The 18,268-nt window shown below is 39.0% G+C and overlaps 1 protein-coding gene across 4 annotated transcripts in view; it reads right to left on the minus strand.

Annotated features, from left to right (window-relative positions):
* Positions 1–18,268, minus strand: part of LOC106080430 (peripheral plasma membrane protein CASK) — a 328,101-nt gene that overhangs the window by 277,780 nt on the left and 32,053 nt on the right. For all 4 annotated transcript variants that reach the window (XM_013241817.2, XM_013241815.2, XM_013241816.2 and 1 more), the window contains exons 4-8: positions 9,656–9,782; positions 9,497–9,574; positions 9,073–9,430; positions 8,879–9,001; positions 8,674–8,821 (exon numbers count right to left, since the gene is read on the minus strand). In XM_013241817.2, coding sequence (XP_013097271.1) covers positions 8,674–8,821; positions 8,879–9,001; positions 9,073–9,430; positions 9,497–9,574; positions 9,656–9,782 — 834 coding nt within the window. The remainder of the gene's footprint in view (positions 1–8,673; positions 8,822–8,878; positions 9,002–9,072; positions 9,431–9,496; positions 9,575–9,655; positions 9,783–18,268) is intronic.

An 18,268-nucleotide genomic window follows, 5' to 3' on the forward strand; every position in this document is an offset into this window, starting at 1 on the left:
ACTCAAATGAAAGGTATTCGGGAGTAGATTACGCATATGGTCTGGAAGTAGGAATAGGCTTTATAATTTATTGATAACGGAAGGGGGCAGACCCTCCACCGTTATCCCAAAAACAACACTCAAAATCAAAAGTGGACCGATAAGGACAATATGGGTATCAAACGAAAAGTATGCGGGAGTAGATAACGAATCTAGCATACAAATTCATGTCGAAGTATAGGGGGTCATCCACCCCCACAAAAAACGCCAAAATGGGCATATTAGCCAGTTACGGATATATGGGACTCGGTTCGTTTGTTCCGTATAGACTGAAAAACGGCAGAACCGATTTTCTCGAAATTTTCGCAGATTGTGTAGGTTGTTCTGAAAGGAAACATAGGCTATATAATTTTTTGATATCGAAAGAGGGACGGACCCTCCCCTTATGCCAAAAACACAATTAAAATCAAAAGTGTATCGATCGGGACAATATAGGTATCAAATGAAAGGTATTGGAAAGTAGAATACGAATATGGTATTAAAATTTGAGTCTAAGTACCAATCGGGCCGCCCCAACCCCAAAACTCCCCCAATCAGACATATTGGACGTTCATTTCAATATGGGGCTCAAATGAAAGGTATTCGGGAATACATTTCGAATCTGGCATACAAAATCAGATCGAAGTATAGGGGGTCACCCCACCCCACAAAACGCCATTAGACCCATTATGAATATATGTTACTTGGCTGAACCGATTTTCTTAAAATGTTCTTATGTTTGTCTGGAAGGAAACATAGGCTATATAACTTTAAGATATCGGGTGGAGGCGGACCATCCCCCCCCCCCCCCAAAAAAAACGCCACCCATACCCGAAAGTGGTACGATGGATACAATAAGGGTATCAAATGAAAGGTATTGGAGACCAGAAAACGAATATGGTATTAAAATTTAGGTCCAAGGATTCGAAAGCATTCAGCGTCATAGACTACAATGGCACGATATCCGCATTCAGGGCGAAGTGTCCCCACCCTAAAAAGATATTAGAAAGGTAAAGAAGGCGCAGCGAAGCGGACCTGGTTCGGCTAGTATTGCAAGAAAAATGACGTTTGTTAACCAATTCTTCTCATAGAATCTCTAATGAATTTTAATGGCAATCAGTTGAGATTTCAATATAGCTCACGCATATATGTGTTGCCCGATTTTCACTTTCAGAACTTTTGCAAGCGCATTTGACATCCGATCTTCGGTTCAGATACAGATATTGCTCCTATATATGTATCACCCAATTTCCACTTTTAGAGCCTTTGTCGACGTATTTCTTAACATTTTGCCTACATTTTTGTCTATATTTTGCACAATGTCTTCGTTTATGATTTTTGCTATGTGTCTGCCGATTTTGGTTGAAATCGGTTCAGATTTAGATATAGCTTCCATATATATTTTCGTCTTAATAGTACTGCAATTATTTGGTAATTTGATGAACGATCCTCACAAAATTTGACATGAAGGTTTCTTTCATGACCCTTCTGATCGCTGGGGTTTTAAATAGAAATCTATTCAGATAAAGATATAGGTCCCATATGTATGTATCTCCCGCTTTTCTCTTTTAGGGCCTTTGCAAACGCATTTCTCAATCGATCTTCTCAACATTTTTCACAATGGTCGCCTCTATTACTCCCACAATATGTGCGGAGTCGGAATTCTTCATTCAATTCAATATAAGCAAATTTTCTTTTCCACGATTTAGCCTGTGGTGTCAAAAAGTCGGCTTCGCCCGACTTAAGTCCATCCTCACATATTTACAATAAATGCTGCATCCTTTCACGGAATATCTCAGTTTTTTTATGCATTTTGCTGCCACTTAGATTTCGTTGAATTCAACCATTTAGCGTGGTATGCATTTTTTTATTTTTTGAAAAACTAAAATCTCGATTTTAAAAATAAATTCAGCCATCAAAACCTTAGAGATAGCATGAGAGCCTAAATGTATGAGATAGGTCTGGATTTTGAGAAATCCATCCGTCATATCGGTGGTCTAAAAGCCGATAAACAACCAACACAATTTTCCTAGCATGAAGTTACAATTATCATTACCCAGGACGGGAAAGCTATAAGCAGCGTTCCCACTTAAAAAAAAATTCCGACCCAATTTTTTTCACAATTCAAATTAAAAATACAGGCAACAGTTATTAGTTTTGTAACTATATATAATAACACAACAACATGTAAAAAGGTGCTAAGTTCAGCCGGGCCGAACTTTGGATACCCACCACCTCGGGTATACATGTAAACTCCCTTTCGTTACAATCCGGTGAAAATTAGATAACTTAAGCAACCAAATTCCGCATTGACATTGAGTGGTCTAATAAATATAAGTCATTGTTCAATTTTGTAGACCAAAATATTGGTCTTTTTGGTAGCTATATCATATTAAGGTCGAATATCGGGAGGTTCAATACAAGTCACTGTTTCAAATTTCAGCGAAATCGGGTAATAAAAAGCCCATGAAGCCTGAAGCCCATGAAGCCTGAAGCCCATGAAAGCTTTCAGACCCCTTATCGGCGGATCGGTCTATAAGGTTGCTATATCTAAATATAGTCCGATCAGAACCATATTTTTGTTGGGAGTCCTAAATCTACTCACTGTTTAAAATTTCAGCGAAATCGGATATAAAATAAAGCTTTAATGAGATTCAGACCAAGTAAAAACGCATTTAGTTTGGCTGCTCCGAACTTTGGATACCAAAGTTTTATCTAAATTTTGTTAACATAAAAGGTTTTTTCCGGAATATATGTCTCTATTGGATATCCTTATCCTTGAAGGTACCAAAACACTCACAACTCTAAATGTTGTGAATTTCGGAAAATAACGGAAGCTTTTATGAGTCCATGCCCTTATAAACGTCTAATACAATACCCCATATACATATATCCAAATATGATCCGATTTTGACCATACTCGGCACAGGTATCGGCACAGGTCCGTATGCAACTCACTGTACCAAATTTAGGCAAAATTTGGACTGAAACCACTAAGTCATGCGGATATTGACCATATGCAGTCTAAACATATGGAGCCTACTGTAACTCATTGTGCCAAATTCAAGCTCAAGTCCGTAATGTGATAACAACACAGGTAGACGAGCAGACATACGGACATTATTAAATAGTCTTAGAATATTGCGACGATTACGAATTTGTATTTTGTACGGCCGTAAATGGATATTCTGTTGCAAACAGAATGTGTAAATGAATATACTCCCCACCCTATGGCAGTGGGTATAAAAAATACAATTCCTCTAAAAATCAACCAAAATCGAAATGTGCCATCTATCCCACCAAAACCTAAAAATTTGAAGTAAACCCTACTAAATTTAGTAGAAAAATCTCAAATGAGCACCACACTGACCCGGCACGGGATAGCTGTGAGCACCGCACAGGCTGGAACTTTGAGCTTAAATCTGTGTGATGTCCATAGCTGTCACGAGAGGCTTTGCTGCGAGGTACCGGGCGCGTCCAAGGATAGTGGAATGCTCCATCTGGAGTAGCTGCAACTGCAGTCGCAAACAATCAGCGGCACCGATTCTTGCATAAAAACTGGGTGCCAATGATGCTCGAAAAGACAAGGCGAGTTATTGACGCCTTCAAATAACTAACGGCCACCATGTTTCCGCGGCGATCAGTCCATTTGACCTTTAATCGGGAGATCCAGACCGATCTCCCAATTAAGGTTCTAAAGCCCATAAATGCTTTAATTTTTAACCGATTTCAAGAGTCTGAAGCTCATAGACCGATTTTGTTGAAATTTGAAACTTTAACAGTGACTTATATTTATTAGACCACTCAATGTTCGTCCCGAATTTGGGTGTATAAGTTATCTAATTTTTACCGGATTGTGACGAAAGGGGTTTACATACTCGATATATCCGAGGTGGTGGGTATCCAAAGTTCGGCCCGGCCAAACTTAATGCCTTTTTATTTGTTATATTATCACTTGCATGTTTAATAGCAAAAGTAATGAATTCCAACTTTTTGATAACCCCTGGTATAGGCCAGTGTAAAATAGTGTTTCATAGAATTTACTCTTTGAATAGGATTCTGATAGCCTAAGGATAAGGCATTTTTCCCAGATTTTTTTGTTATCGATATCGAAGTGTTTAACTGTGCTATCTCTAGATGATTTTAAGATGGAGTTAAACTTTTTTCATATAAGCTGCAATGTTTTGCTCTAAGTGATGTAGCATATCACGTGAAGACGGACACCGGTATACCTAAGGTCCGAGATTAATATGACTAACGGTACAGTGCGGGAGTATAACCTCTTTTTCTCCAGCTGGGCTCAAGTTATTTTGTAAAAGAGTTATAAACGAGCCTTAGTTAAATGTCTCTGGTAGTACCAGATATTACGAATTCAATACACAATATAAGCGAATTTTGTAAAGCCCATAAGATCTCTAAGAGAAGCCAAGTCTAATATTGGGTTGCCCAAAAAGTAATTGCGGATTTTTTAAAAGAAAGTAAATGCATTTTTAATAAAACTTAGAATGAACTTTAATCAAATATACTTTTTTTACACTTTTTTTCTAAATCAAGCTAAAAGTTACAGCTGATAACTGACAGAAGAAAGAATGCAATTACAGAGTCACAAGCCGTTGAAAAAATTTGTCAACGCCGACTCTATGAAAAATCCGCAATTACTTTTTGGGCAACCCAATAGTTCATTGGAGCTCAGTTAATTTTCGATCAGACCGGCATCGATAAGAGAGAAATGCAACTTGAAATCCCTAAGTTACCTCCTGGAGCCGTCACGGAAATTAATTGAAGTCATTTAAGAAACAGGAACAGGAATTGAAGTCATTTAAGAAACAGGAAACCCGTAAGTGTTTGCAGCCCCTTTTCGACGTGTCCAAATTTGAAAATTCATTATATTCGTACTTAACTCTCAAATAACTTCTATCAGAATCCCATATCGTCCCGTTTGGTATACATGTCCATTTATTTATTTCTTTATTAGTCAATGGGGCATAATTTTCGGAATGGGGCGACTCCCTGGGAGTTGAGTAAATTTTTTATATAATTTTCGTATTCTACTCCCAAATAACTTTCGTTTGAGTCCATTCTTATTTCTTTAGGTGTACATGTCCATTTGGTGAATAATTTTGCGGTGAGATGACCCGCCTGGGAATAAATCGTAAACTTTGATATAAGTTTCATGTTCTACTCTCAAGTACCTTTCGTTTGAATTCTATATTTTCCCGATTGGCCGGGGGCTGTACTCTACCATCTGTGAAAATTGCATGACAATCGGTTCAGCTCTGTTAAATTCACATTTTATTTTTACCTTATGACTGCATGCAATGTCCCTATTTTTCTAACCGTACAGAGGCATTTGTTTTTTTATACTAAGAAGGAGAAGAGCTAGACCCATTGATAAGTATACGGATCGTCTTAGAATCACTTCCTGATTCCATTTAGCTATGTCCGTCTGTCCATGTATTCTTGTAATCAAGGTACAGGTCGAATTTGTTGTCCGATTTTCACAAAATTTTGCATAAGTCTCTTTTTTGGTCCAAGGACGAAAGCTTTTGTTTTTGAAAAAAATTGGTCCAGATTTAGATATAGCTCCCATATATATCTTTCATCCGATATGCCCTTTTGAAGCTATAGGAGCCACAATTTTAGACCGATCTTTACCAAATTTGGCACAAAGTGCGTTTTTTAACGTCCCAATAATGTGCGAAATTTCATCAGAGTCGGATCAGATTTATATATAGCTCCCATATATATCTTTCATCCGATAAGATCTTTTAAGGCTGTATAAGGCACAATTTTGGTCCAATCCTTATAAAATTTGGCACAAAGTGTTTTTTTTACGTCTTTATATGTGTGCAAAATTTCACTGAAATCGGTCCAGATTTAGATATAGCTCCCATATATATCTTTCATCCGATATGCCCTTTTGAAGCTATAGGAGCCACAATTTTGGTCCAATCTTTACCAAATTTAGCATTTTATGTTTCGTGTGACGTCTTAATACATGTGCAAATTTCATCTAAATCGGATCAGATTTAGATATAGCTCCCATATATAACTTTCATCTGATTTGACCTATTAAGGCTGTAGAAGGCACAATTTTGGTCCGAACTTAACCAAATTTGGCACGAAGTGCTTCTTATGACGTCCTACCTGCCAAATTTCGAGAGAATTACCATTTTATTGCAGTATAACTGTAAATCGGACGAATATATACATGAGAGCTATATCCAAATCTGAACCGGCTTTTTCCAGTTTTAAAAGTCTTAGTCTCTAGGCCGAAAAACATGCCCATACCAAATTTGAAGACGATCGGATGAAAATTGCGACCTGTAGTTTGTACACAAATTAACATGGGTAGACGGACAGACAGACGGACATAGCTAAATCGAATCATAAAGTGATTCTGAGTCGATCGGTATATTTATCAATGGGTCTATCTCTCTTCCTTTTAGGTGCTACAAACTAATTCACTAAGTTATAATACCCTGTACCACAGTAGTGGTGTAGGGTATAAATAATAAGGCAGCGGGAGCTTATTGGTTGGAAGCTAATGTATAGAGGCAACACAATTGCTTGCCTTATTTGAATAAGTCTAGAACTAAATCTTCTTCCCCAACACATACAAAAATATTTTCGAGATCGATATCTAATACCAATGAGATAATTGGAACCTATCAGAGGAAACTCAATGAGATAATTAGAACCTATCAGGAGAAACCCAAGAGAGAAGCAAACAATGAATTTCACAACTGCTAAGTAACGAAGTATTTAAAAATCCATTGTGCGAACCGTAAGGAGGAATTTATAATTCGTCCTTGACGCCGACGGAATACCGAATGACCGTGATCTCACAGTGCCTTGTCGCCCGTGACCTGAAACAAAAAAGTTTATTGCCGTCATGAGAAGCTCAGCTGAGAGATACTGGGCGCATCCAAAAGATGCGGGTAGTGGAATGCTCAGTATAAGGAGTAGCTGCAACGACAGTCGTGGACAATCAGCGGTTCTAAGTGGAGTCACTGGTCCTTGCTTAAATACTAAGCCTGTGATACTCGATATGACAAGGCGAGTTATTATCGCCTTTAAATAACCAATGTCTATCAAGTTCTCGTGGCGATCAATTCTATGGGTCGAAATGATCTAACTCACCCATAGGAGCTTAATCCAATGGCAACTGGTTGTACCGATTGATCCGATGGGGCGTAAGTTTTAACTTTTTAACTGATCCATCGGCAAGGGCTGCATCCTCAGTGTAGAACACACAACAACAATGTTCTCGCGGCGATCAGTTCTATGAGCCGGAATGAACTAGCTCACCCATAGGAGCTTAACGATATTTGCCAAGCTGCTATAGATGAGTAAGCTCTTTGCGGCCTATTGGGCCGATTGCCGAGAGAACGCATCTAAGTGTAGAATTTCAGAGCTCTAGTACCTGCGTTAAATACAGTATCAAATATTGTAGTAAACATAGGTCGCCCTGGTAGCCAAGTTGGTAGCGTGCTCAGATTACCAGTGGTAGGGATCATGTATTCGATTCCAACCAGAGGCCTAGTCTATCGCTAATGTGGTATCACAATGGACTAAAATTATCTATGTTAGGTTAGAGAGAGGGTGTGGTTTATTATTCGCCCCACGCCACTAAGGACATACACCTAAGCCAGTATGCGGTTTGTTGTGCGATCTAAATAAAAAATTAAAAACCTCGAAAAAGAAAATCTAAGTTAGGAATTCTGTGCTACTTACAAAATCCATAATTGTTTTCCATACCACGCCCCCTAGTTGGTTCATGTCTGGTATTGTGGCCCTCCCTAAGTATCGTGTCCCTCCCTCATCTTCCCCACATGTCTAAGCGAATCCGTTTAGAAAATAGGCTGCCACTGTAACCTAACTAATAAATTTTTTACCGCTTATGAAACGACGGAGGCCACCGTAGCGCAGAGATTAGCATGTCCGCCTATGACACTGAACGCCTGGGTTGGAAACCTGGCAGAAACATAAGAAAATTTTCAGCGGTGGGTATCCCCTCCTAAAAATGGCGACATTTGTGAAGTACTTTGGCATGTAAAAACTTCTCCCCAAATTGGTGTCGCTCTGCGGCACTCCGTTCGGACTCGGCTATAGAAAGGAGGTCCCTTATCATTAAGCTTAAAATTGAATCGGACAGCACTCATTGATTTGTGAGAAGTTTCCTAAATGGAATGTTCTTGGGCAAATTTGCATATGCATGAATCGACTATACAAACATTTTGTGGTGGTTCAACAAACATTTTTAAGAAGGGCCAGTGTGCCAAATTTCATATGCTTATCTTCGGTGTGGGCGAAGTGCAACCACTACGTATAATCCAAATATAGCCTTTTCTAAAAGTCAAAATCAGTGTGTTGATCATTTCGTAAAGAAACTACCAAATATTCCAAATTGTAGCTCTAAAAGGACATATTCTGGTACAAGGTTTTTCTGCCTAACGTTATTTTCAACACTACGATCAACGAGCCAGTTAACCAGTGGCACTATTTATTATACATTGTAGCAATAAACATGCGTTTTTTGTATTTTCACCCTCTTACTCCGAGTTATTTATGTCAAACTACAAAGTTCTAGTTTTCCCCCGATATCAGTAATAACTGTTTTGCCGTTAAAAAATTAGCTTTTATTCCACTTACTCGAATCTGCATCTGATCCAAAAAGAGGATCCAACGTTGTGCCACCTGCAATTGCCTGCACCGCTCCTTTTAGTTTACGGCGGGCATTGTAACGTTTCAATTCTTCAACAGTATCTGCCAAATGCTGACGCTGAAGTTTATCTCGATCCTGAATTGAAAAAAAAAAATAATTTAGTGAAAACAAAAAAACGAAAAATAAACCCACTCTTATCCAAGGATGTTCCAGAACTTGTGTTATTGACAGTCTATGATGAGGATTTGCCGCCAACATTTTTGAGACTAGATCTTTGGCAGAGGCAGAAATTGATTTCCATTCAGGTGCATCAAACTGCAGATTTTCCAAAAGAACAGAAGAAAGTGAAATAATTTTGATATCTTGTACCTTCGATTGTTACTTACCGACAGTCTTCCACGTGCTATAGAATTTTGTAATCGTACCCCAGACCCCAAAAAGGGTAGACGACCCGACAGCAGAACATGCAACATAACACCAGCACCCCAAACATCACATCCTTTGCCATATAAACGTCTTGTTACAACCTCGGGAGCCATGTAATGTGGGCAACCCACACGACCTTGAGTTTCTAACGCTTCCCTGCCACCAGGCAATTGGATAGCGGAACCGAATCCTCCCAATTTCACAGGTGCAGAATTATCCACTGTGGCCAAGAGAGCACAGGCTGGTCTTACATCTCTATGTAGGATATCATTTTCATGGCAATATCGTAAAGCTTCTAATATCTGACGCATATAGTGACTGAAAGAAGATTGGGAAGCCTCATTAAAACAAGAGTGCACAATTAGGAGTTAGCAAGAAACTTACCATGCCACAGCTTCGCTGTATACAAAACCCGCCACAGCCCTTCTAACAACCTCAAAGCATAAATCTGAACCTTCCATACTGTAAGCCAAAGAGAAACCAAAGAGCGCATCAATATATCATTCTAAGACTTGGAGTTTTGAATCTCATTCAGTTACTTACAATTCGAATACCATATAGAGCATACCCTCGGAACTGTATGTTTCCAGCAATTCCACTATGTGCGGATGTTTCAGCATGTGACATATTGTGGCTTCTCGCTTCAAATCTGCAACAAATATATTTCGTTCTTTATGTAAATTAATAAGTTCTTACATCAATGGCGTTATCTAAACATAACAAATTTAGAGTCTTTGAATGGCTATTGAGGGGTGTGCGATTTTATAACAACATTTTCAAATATCAATTCTGATACACAATAGACATTCAAAGTTATGACCGAAATATGTGAAACATGATATTAGATGATACAAAATGAAACATGATGAAGGTTAGGTTGAATAGATGGTGCGGATATTAGTCCGCCCCACGCCACTATGGACATACACCTAAGCCAGTTTACGGCTTGTTGTGCGCTCTAAATACTAAAAAAGTAACCATAAAATAGAAAATTATTTTCCATGCCACGCTCCTAAGATGGTTTATGTCGGGCATTGCGTCTCCACCCTTAGGTGCCGGTATCTATTAGACGCAAAAGCCGGGCAATGACATAGGAAATGCTTCAACGTCTCATCATCTTCCCCGCAAGCCCAACACATGCTATCACTTGCCGCGTCGATTTTACATAGGTGAGCTCGTAACCCTATGTGTCCCGTTATGATATCGAAAGCTATACTGACCTCCTTTCTACTTCTTATCATAGGATTTTCAACCAACGTTTTCGCTGTTTCACAGAGTTTCGTGCACATTCGTCGCCCACACCCTAAACTCGAACTGCGTCAATCCCTGCGGCAGCTATATCCAAATCTGGACCGATCTATGCCAAATTGAAGTAGAATGTCGAAGGGCCTAACACAACTCACTGACCCAATTTTCAGCAAAATCGGATAATAAATGTGGATTTTATGGGCCCAAGACTCTAAATCGGAGGGTCGGTCTATATGGCAGCTATATCCAAAACTGGACTGATCTGGGCCAAATTGAAGAAGAATGTCGAAGGGCCTAACACAACTCACTGACCAAAATTTCAGCAAAATCGGATAATAAATGTGGCTTTAATGGGCGTAAGACCCTAAATCGGAGGATCAGTCTATATGGCACCTATATCCAAATCTGGACCGCTTTAGGCCAAATTGAAGAAGGATGTCGACTGACCTAACACTACAGACTGTCCCAAATTTCAGTAAAATCGGATAATAAATGTGGCTTTTATGGGCCCAAGACCCTAAATCGGCGGATCGGTCTATATGGCAGCTATATCCAAATCTGGACCGATCTGAGCCAAATTGAAGAAGAATGTCGAAGGACATTACACAACTCACTGTCCCAAATTTCAGCGAAATCGGATAATAAATGTGACTTTTATCGGCGTAAGACCCTAAATCGGCGGACCGATCTATATGGGGGCTATATCAAGATATAGTCCGATATAGCCCATCTTCGAACTTAACCTACTCATGGACAAAAAAAAAGGAATTTGTGCAAAGTTTCAGCTCAATATCTCTATTTTTAAAGACTGTAGCGTGATTTCAACAGACAGACGGCCAGACGGAAAGACATGGCTAGATCGTCTTCGATTTTTACGCTGATCAAGAATATATATATATACTTGAAAGGGTCAGAAATGGATATTTCGATGTGAATGACAAAATGAATATACCCCCATCCTTCGTTGGTGGGTATGATAAAAGTATGTATTAGGTGGCTGCAACTGCAGTCGTGGAGAATCTGCGGTTCTGAGTAGAGTCACTAGTCCTTGCTTAAATACTAAGCTGAGATACTCGACATGACAAGGCGAGTTATCGTCGCCTTTAAATAACCAATGCATATCACGTTCTCGCGGCGATAAGTTCTATGGTCCGGAATGACCTAGCTCACCCATAGGAATTTAACGATATTTGTAAAGGGTGATTTTTTTGAGGTTAAGATTTTCATGCATTAGTATTTGACAGATCACGTGGGATTTCAGACATGGTGTCAAAGAGAAAGATGCTCAGTATGCTTTGACATTTTATCATGAATAGACTTACTAACGAGCAACGCTTGCAAATCATTGAATTTTATTACCAAAATCAGTGTTCGGTTCGAAATGTGTTCAAATTTTGACAAATTTTGTTCAGCGATGAGGCTCATTTCAGGTTGAATGGCTACGTAAATAAGCAAAATTGCCGCATTTGGAGTGAATAGCAACCAGAAGCCGTTCAAGAACTGCCCATGCATCCCGAAAAATGCACTGTTTGGTGTGGTTTGTACGCTGGTGGAATCATTGGACCGTATTTTTTCAAAGATGCTGTTGGACGCAACGTTACGGTGAATGAACACATTTCGAACCGAACACTGATTTTGGTAATAAAATTCAATGATTTGCAAGCGTTGCTCGTTAGTAAGTCTATTCATGATGAAATGTCAAAGCATACTGAGCATCTTTCTCTTTGACACCATGTCTGAAATCCCACGTGATCTGTCAAATACTAATGCATGAAAATCCTAACCTCAAAAAAATCACCCTTTATATGAAATTAACAATCCGTGCCAAGATCCTATAGATGAGTAAGCTCATTGCGGCCCATTGGGCCTATTGCCGCAAGAACGCATCTATGTGTAGAATTTCAGAGCTCTAATCCCTGCGTTAAATACAGTATGAAATATAATAGTAAACATAGGTCGCCCGAGTTGGTAGCGTGCTCGGATTACCAGTACAGGGGTCATGGATTCGATTCTAACCAGAGGTATGATTTATCGCTAATGTGATATCACAATGGACTAAAATTGTCTAGGCTAGGTTAAAAAGAGGGTCAGGTTTATAATCCGCCCCACGCTACTATCGACATATACCTAAGCGCTCTAAATACATAAAAAAATCTCGAAAAAGAAAAGCTAAGTTAGGAATTCTGTGCTACTTACAAAATCCTTAATTGTTTTCCGTACCTCGCCCCTTAGTTGGTTCTTGTCTGGTATTGTGTCCCTCCCTCATCTTCACCACATGCCTAAGTGAGTCTGTTTAGAAAATAGACTGCCACAACCTCTTTTGGTCTTGTTCGGTAAATCGTTGACAAATCTGACAAAGTACCAAAGTGTTGATACTTTTGCAAACAGAATAGAATCGCTTGAAAAATGTCAAGTTCGCATAGAACTTACTTCGACATTATAATTACTTGTTAACCCATACTTTCACTCTTCAGTGTCATACAGTTGTTGTGAAGTTTACAAAAAGCAACAACATCTACCGAATTGCTATTGTTTTGTTAATGTTTTTAATTAATTTTATTAACTTTTGAATCTTTGACCCATATAACATTACGGGTGTAGGTAAATATTGGCATGAACAGAAAAATGCACATTAGAGTGGGTAACGAAAACAATAACAACGTACGATCACTTTCTGAAAGCGGAAAGCAAATGATAAAATAATTGACAGCAGATTTGTAGCTAAATTAGGAAAGATTTCTAAGAAGTGGCATTAAAATATATGTACAGTCAATCAATACTGGCAATATTTCCGCCATTAATACAAAGATATTTAATTCCTTGGCACTGATCTTCAGTGGAATATAGATGATTACGTGTATAACCGGTTTCCACGATGTTAAATACATGAGCAGGTACAAATAAAGCGGCTACGTACATTAAGAAACACATAAATGTTTTATGAAAACTAAAAAAAGTTTTACATGACTGTATTTTGGGGCTCCTCCTTTAGATGAGACAATTGTTCCCAATCGTCGAGCCACGCTTATAACCAGAATTTGGGTGTCGATTTCCCCTGTATAGGCTCACTCTTCTCATAAACTAGTTTTTATTCTTTAAATGAAATCGGTGTTTTTGTATACTTTTTTTCGAGTAATTCTCCAATTGGGTGTGTTGGATTCATTCGAGACGCTTATATGGGTGTCAAAAGCTCTTAACAATCACTTCATTATCATTCTCGAACTCGATTTTTTTAGGTCAACGATCGGTTAAAATTGAAATTTGCTTGAATTATGCGACGTTTTGAACAGTTTTGGGATTAAATTATGTATTGCTACATTCGTACGCATGTAAGGTCAACCTAACCGCCGAAATATGTGGAATTTGGGACCCTGTCACCACAATGGACAGTGAGACAGTGATCGGCTTGTTGTGCGCCTGATTTCGGCTTTACGACTAAAGTGTTACTGTTTATATAATTATTTATGACTCTTTCCATACATGGATGTAGTATTTCGAAATTTTTTCATTTTCACTTGAGGATATATTTTACAAATATTTAAAACAACCTGGACAGGATCCTCTCCGCTGCGCCTTCTTTCACTCTCTTATGTTATCTGAGCGCTATACGGTCACGTCGGATAATAAGTCCTGTTTGGGGGTGCTGGTACGGCCTTTCAGATATTTCGCGCCAATGTGGATATTATATTGGTGCTCTTCTACCAAATACCTTTGAGAGCCAAATACCTTTCATTGGAACCATATATTGCTATGGTCTGTAAATATGTCCGGTATTGGGGTGTTTTTGAGAGTGAGGCGAATCCCCATATACCAGATTCGTGCTCTGTTCTCAAATTTCTTTCATTAGAGTCCCATATTGTCATTATTGGTTTATATTCCATTTGGCTGGTGGCTTTGGAAGTGGAGGGCCCCTAGATATCCCACCCATCTCCGAGATCTGGCGTTTTTGGAAATAGGATAAAGGGAGGGTCCGCCCGTTAAAGTCTGGATGTTAGATCTACTACATTCTCTTGGATTTGATGGTGGATTGGAGTAGCCAAACTCTTTGCCCCAAATGTGAATATCCTCCACTCGCGGAAATCACATTGGTGCTACATATTGCTATCGTCGGTATATATGTGTGGTATAGGGAGAGTTTATGAGGTGTGGCGTCACTGAAACACTTGGCCATGAAACAAATACAGATTTGAGCCCCTTTTTGCAATAATCCCCAAATATGTTCAGTTTGAGGGGTGTGGGGGGTGGGGAGGCCACCCACGTACTTGCAAACAAACAACAAATTTTGCTCATCAATATTCCACTAAGGAAATGGGGCAAACTTCTCACATATCAATGTGTGCAGTCGTATTCAAGTTTTAAGTTCAATGATAAGCGGCCTCCTTTTTATAGTCGAGTCCGAACCGCCTGCCGCAGTAAGACACCTCTTTGGAGAGAAGTTTTACATGGCAAAGGAACTCACAAATTTTGACAGCATAAGCCCACACTTAGCTCCGAAAAAATATTAGCACCGTGCTCTACTCCCAAATTTCTTTAATTTGAACCCCAATTGCCATTGGTTTAGGGGGAGTTTATTTTGGTTGGCACGACTCCCAAACAATTGGCCTCAAACTTGGATATCAAATTGGTTTTCTACTATCAAATACCTATTTTTTATCGCCATAGTAGGCAATCATGACCGGTTTGAAGGGAGTTTATCAGCCTGAAGTAATATCAGCATCGTGCTAGAGGAGGAAGGAAGCTATCAAGATATTCAGGGCTAGGGGGTCTCGTTCAGATTCACACTAATAATTTTTTTTTGGATTGGTTATCTACATTCAAAATCATATTTTAAAGCGACCACTTGGGATACTACATTCTTAAAGATCCACAGGTCCTCCAGTGTCCATCCCAATTTGAGGGTAAAAAATTTACTCTACTACCAAAGACATTTTATGTCTGTCCTATTCTATCCTGGTCAGCCTCCATATATTATTTCATATTATTCATATATTGGGTTGCCCAAAAAGTAATTGCGGATTTTTCATATAGTCGGCGTTGACAAATTTTTTCACAGCTTGTGACTCTGTAATTGCATTCTTTCTTCCATTAGTTGTCAGCTGTTACTTTTAGCTTGCTTTAGAAAAAAAGTGTAAAAAAAGTATATTTCATTAAAGTTCATTCAAAGTTTTATTAAAAATGCATTTACTTTCTTTTAAAAAATCCGCAATTACTTTTTGGGCAACCCAATATTACAATATAATTCCCATTTTGTTCGATAACCTTTTGCCATCTTCCTGGCAAATTTTGTATTCCATGCTCATAGAACTTCTGGCCTTTATCACAAGCGTTGATTCGGTTTGTTAAATGAATTTCTTTCAATACATGTGGTACCCATATTAAAATTGACGCCAAACAAACAAATGTAAACAAAATTTCGCGCACTTTTTTTCTAAAGCAAGCTAAAAGTAACAGCTGATAACTGACAGAAGAAAGAATGCAATTACAGAGTCACAAGCCGTTGAAAAAATTTGTCAACGCCGACTATATTACTACTATATTACCGACAATTACTTTTTGGGCAACCCAATAGTATAAAATTGATATAAAAATAGGGCCCTGAATTCTGCGGATCGTCCCATCCCCTAAAAAACTCCAAACTGGATATATTTACCGATTGTGCAAAAATGGGTATCAGCCCAGTGGAAAACTAGTAAGGCCTGATAACAGCACTTCAAAGCCTTCTAACATAAAGGCTGTATGCTTTTTAAAATGAAGCTTTCGAGAAGACTATCATGTAGCTTCTAAAAGTTTGACAAAGTATGCCTCTACCGCCTATATATATTTCTTCTGCAGTACGTATTTTTTCTGATGTTTCTAAGCTGTAATTCTGTTCTTCTTAAGGCCATGAACGAGGGCTGCTATATAAATTTCTGCAATCTGCAAAGTTTAACATTTTCTAGCATCATCATACTGGGAAAGTTTTGACCTACGTCCCTCATTTGTCTCTTGCATAATTGTTGAAAGTTGTCTTTTACTTAATTAAAGTATGCAAATGCAAATTTGCCCATGAACATTCCATTAAGGAAGTGAGGCAAACTTCTCACAAATCAATGAGTGCTGTCCGATTCAATTTTAAGCTCAATGATAAGGGACCTCCTTTTTATAGCCGAGTCCGAACGGCGTGCCGTAGAGCGACACCCCTTTGGGGAGAAGTTTCAACATGGCAAAGTACAAATGTCAACAGCATTAGGAGGGCATAACCAATGCTGAAAATTTTTCTGATGGTCGTGCCAGGATTCGAACCCAGGCGTTCAGCGTTATATGCGGACATGCTAACATCTGCGCTACGGTGGTCTCTAAAGGATTCTAATCTTTATTATCTCAAAACAAAACCTTGAAATCGAAGAAGCAGTGGAGTGGATTAATCTCACCAAAAGTTATAAATCTCATTGCTACAGACGGCAACATTTATTGTGGCCTTAGAATATCAAGACTTCCTTACAGGTCTCTATGCAACCCCCGAAGAACACCACATGGTTTGCATCTAGAAGTAGTTCCAGTGTTTCCTCACAAGACATTATTCTCTGGTTTTTTATGTGCTGGGCTCTACTGAACGGCAAGTTTTACAATTTTTATACCCTCCACCATAGGATGGGGGGTATACTCATTTCGTTATTCTGTTTGTAACTACTCGAAATATTCGTCTGAGACCCCATAAAGTATATATATTCTTGATCGTCGTGACATTTTATGTCGATCTAGCCATATCCGTCCGTCTGTCTGTCCGTCCGTCCGTCTGCCTGTCGAAAGCACGCTAACTTCCGAAAGAGTAAAACTAGCCGCTTGAAATTTTGCACAAATACTTCTTATTAGTGTAGGTCGGTTGGTATTGTAAATGGGCCATATCGGTCCATAACCTGATATAGCTGTCATATAAACCGATCTTGGGTCTTGACTTCTTCAGCCTCTAGAGTGCGCAATTCTTATCTAACAACTGTGCTAAGTATGGTTTAAATCGGTCCATAACCTGATATAGCTGCCATAAAAACCGATCTGGGGTCTTGACTTCTTGAGCCACTAGAGGGCGCATTTATTATCCGATTTAGCTGAAATTTTGCATGAGGTCTTTTGTTATAACTTTCAACAACTGTGCCAAGTATGGTTCAAATCGGTTCATAACCTGATATAGCTGCAATATAAACCGATCTGGGATCTTGACTTCTTGACCCTGTAGAGGTCGCAATTATTATCCGATTTGCCTGAAATTTTTTACGACGGATCCTCTCATGACCATCAACATACGTGTTTATTATGGTCTGAGTCGGTCTATAGCCCGAAACAGCCCCCATATAAATCGATCGCTCTATTTTACTTCTTGAGCCCCCAAAGGGCGCAATTCTGACATTTTACACAGGTCTCCAACATATAATATAATTGTGGTCCAAACCGGACCATATCTTGATATCGCTCTAATAGCAGAGCAAATCTTTTCTTATATCCTTCGTTTGCCTAAAAAGAGATACCGTGGCAAGAGCTCGATAAATGCGATCCATGGTGGAGGGTATAAAAGATTCGGCCCGGCCGAACTTGTTTCATCCAACTTCCTCTTTTCCAATGTTTTAGGCATATATGATATTTAAAGCGCCCTTAAGCGCCTTTATTCTAAATGGTCTTTAATAATGGTTTTCGAATAACCAAAATATATCAAAATTTAATTTTCTTTACATGGATGAGCAAATGGCGAAAACCAAACTGACCCGCTTCTATGCCAGCGCATGTGTGTGAGCACAGCATTGTATTCACATGACAAGAAATGGCAAACGACGACGACGACGACGGCAAACAGATGGCCTGGAAGGCGGGAAGACAGTCAACAACCATATCTAGACGACAAAAGCCCAATAGAAGGAAGGCATGGCAAAGAAAAAA

The sequence above is a fragment of the Stomoxys calcitrans genome, chromosome 2 (genome assembly GCF_963082655.1).
Source record: "Stomoxys calcitrans chromosome 2, idStoCalc2.1, whole genome shotgun sequence".
NCBI classification, from domain to species: domain Eukaryota; kingdom Metazoa; phylum Arthropoda; class Insecta; order Diptera; family Muscidae; genus Stomoxys; species Stomoxys calcitrans.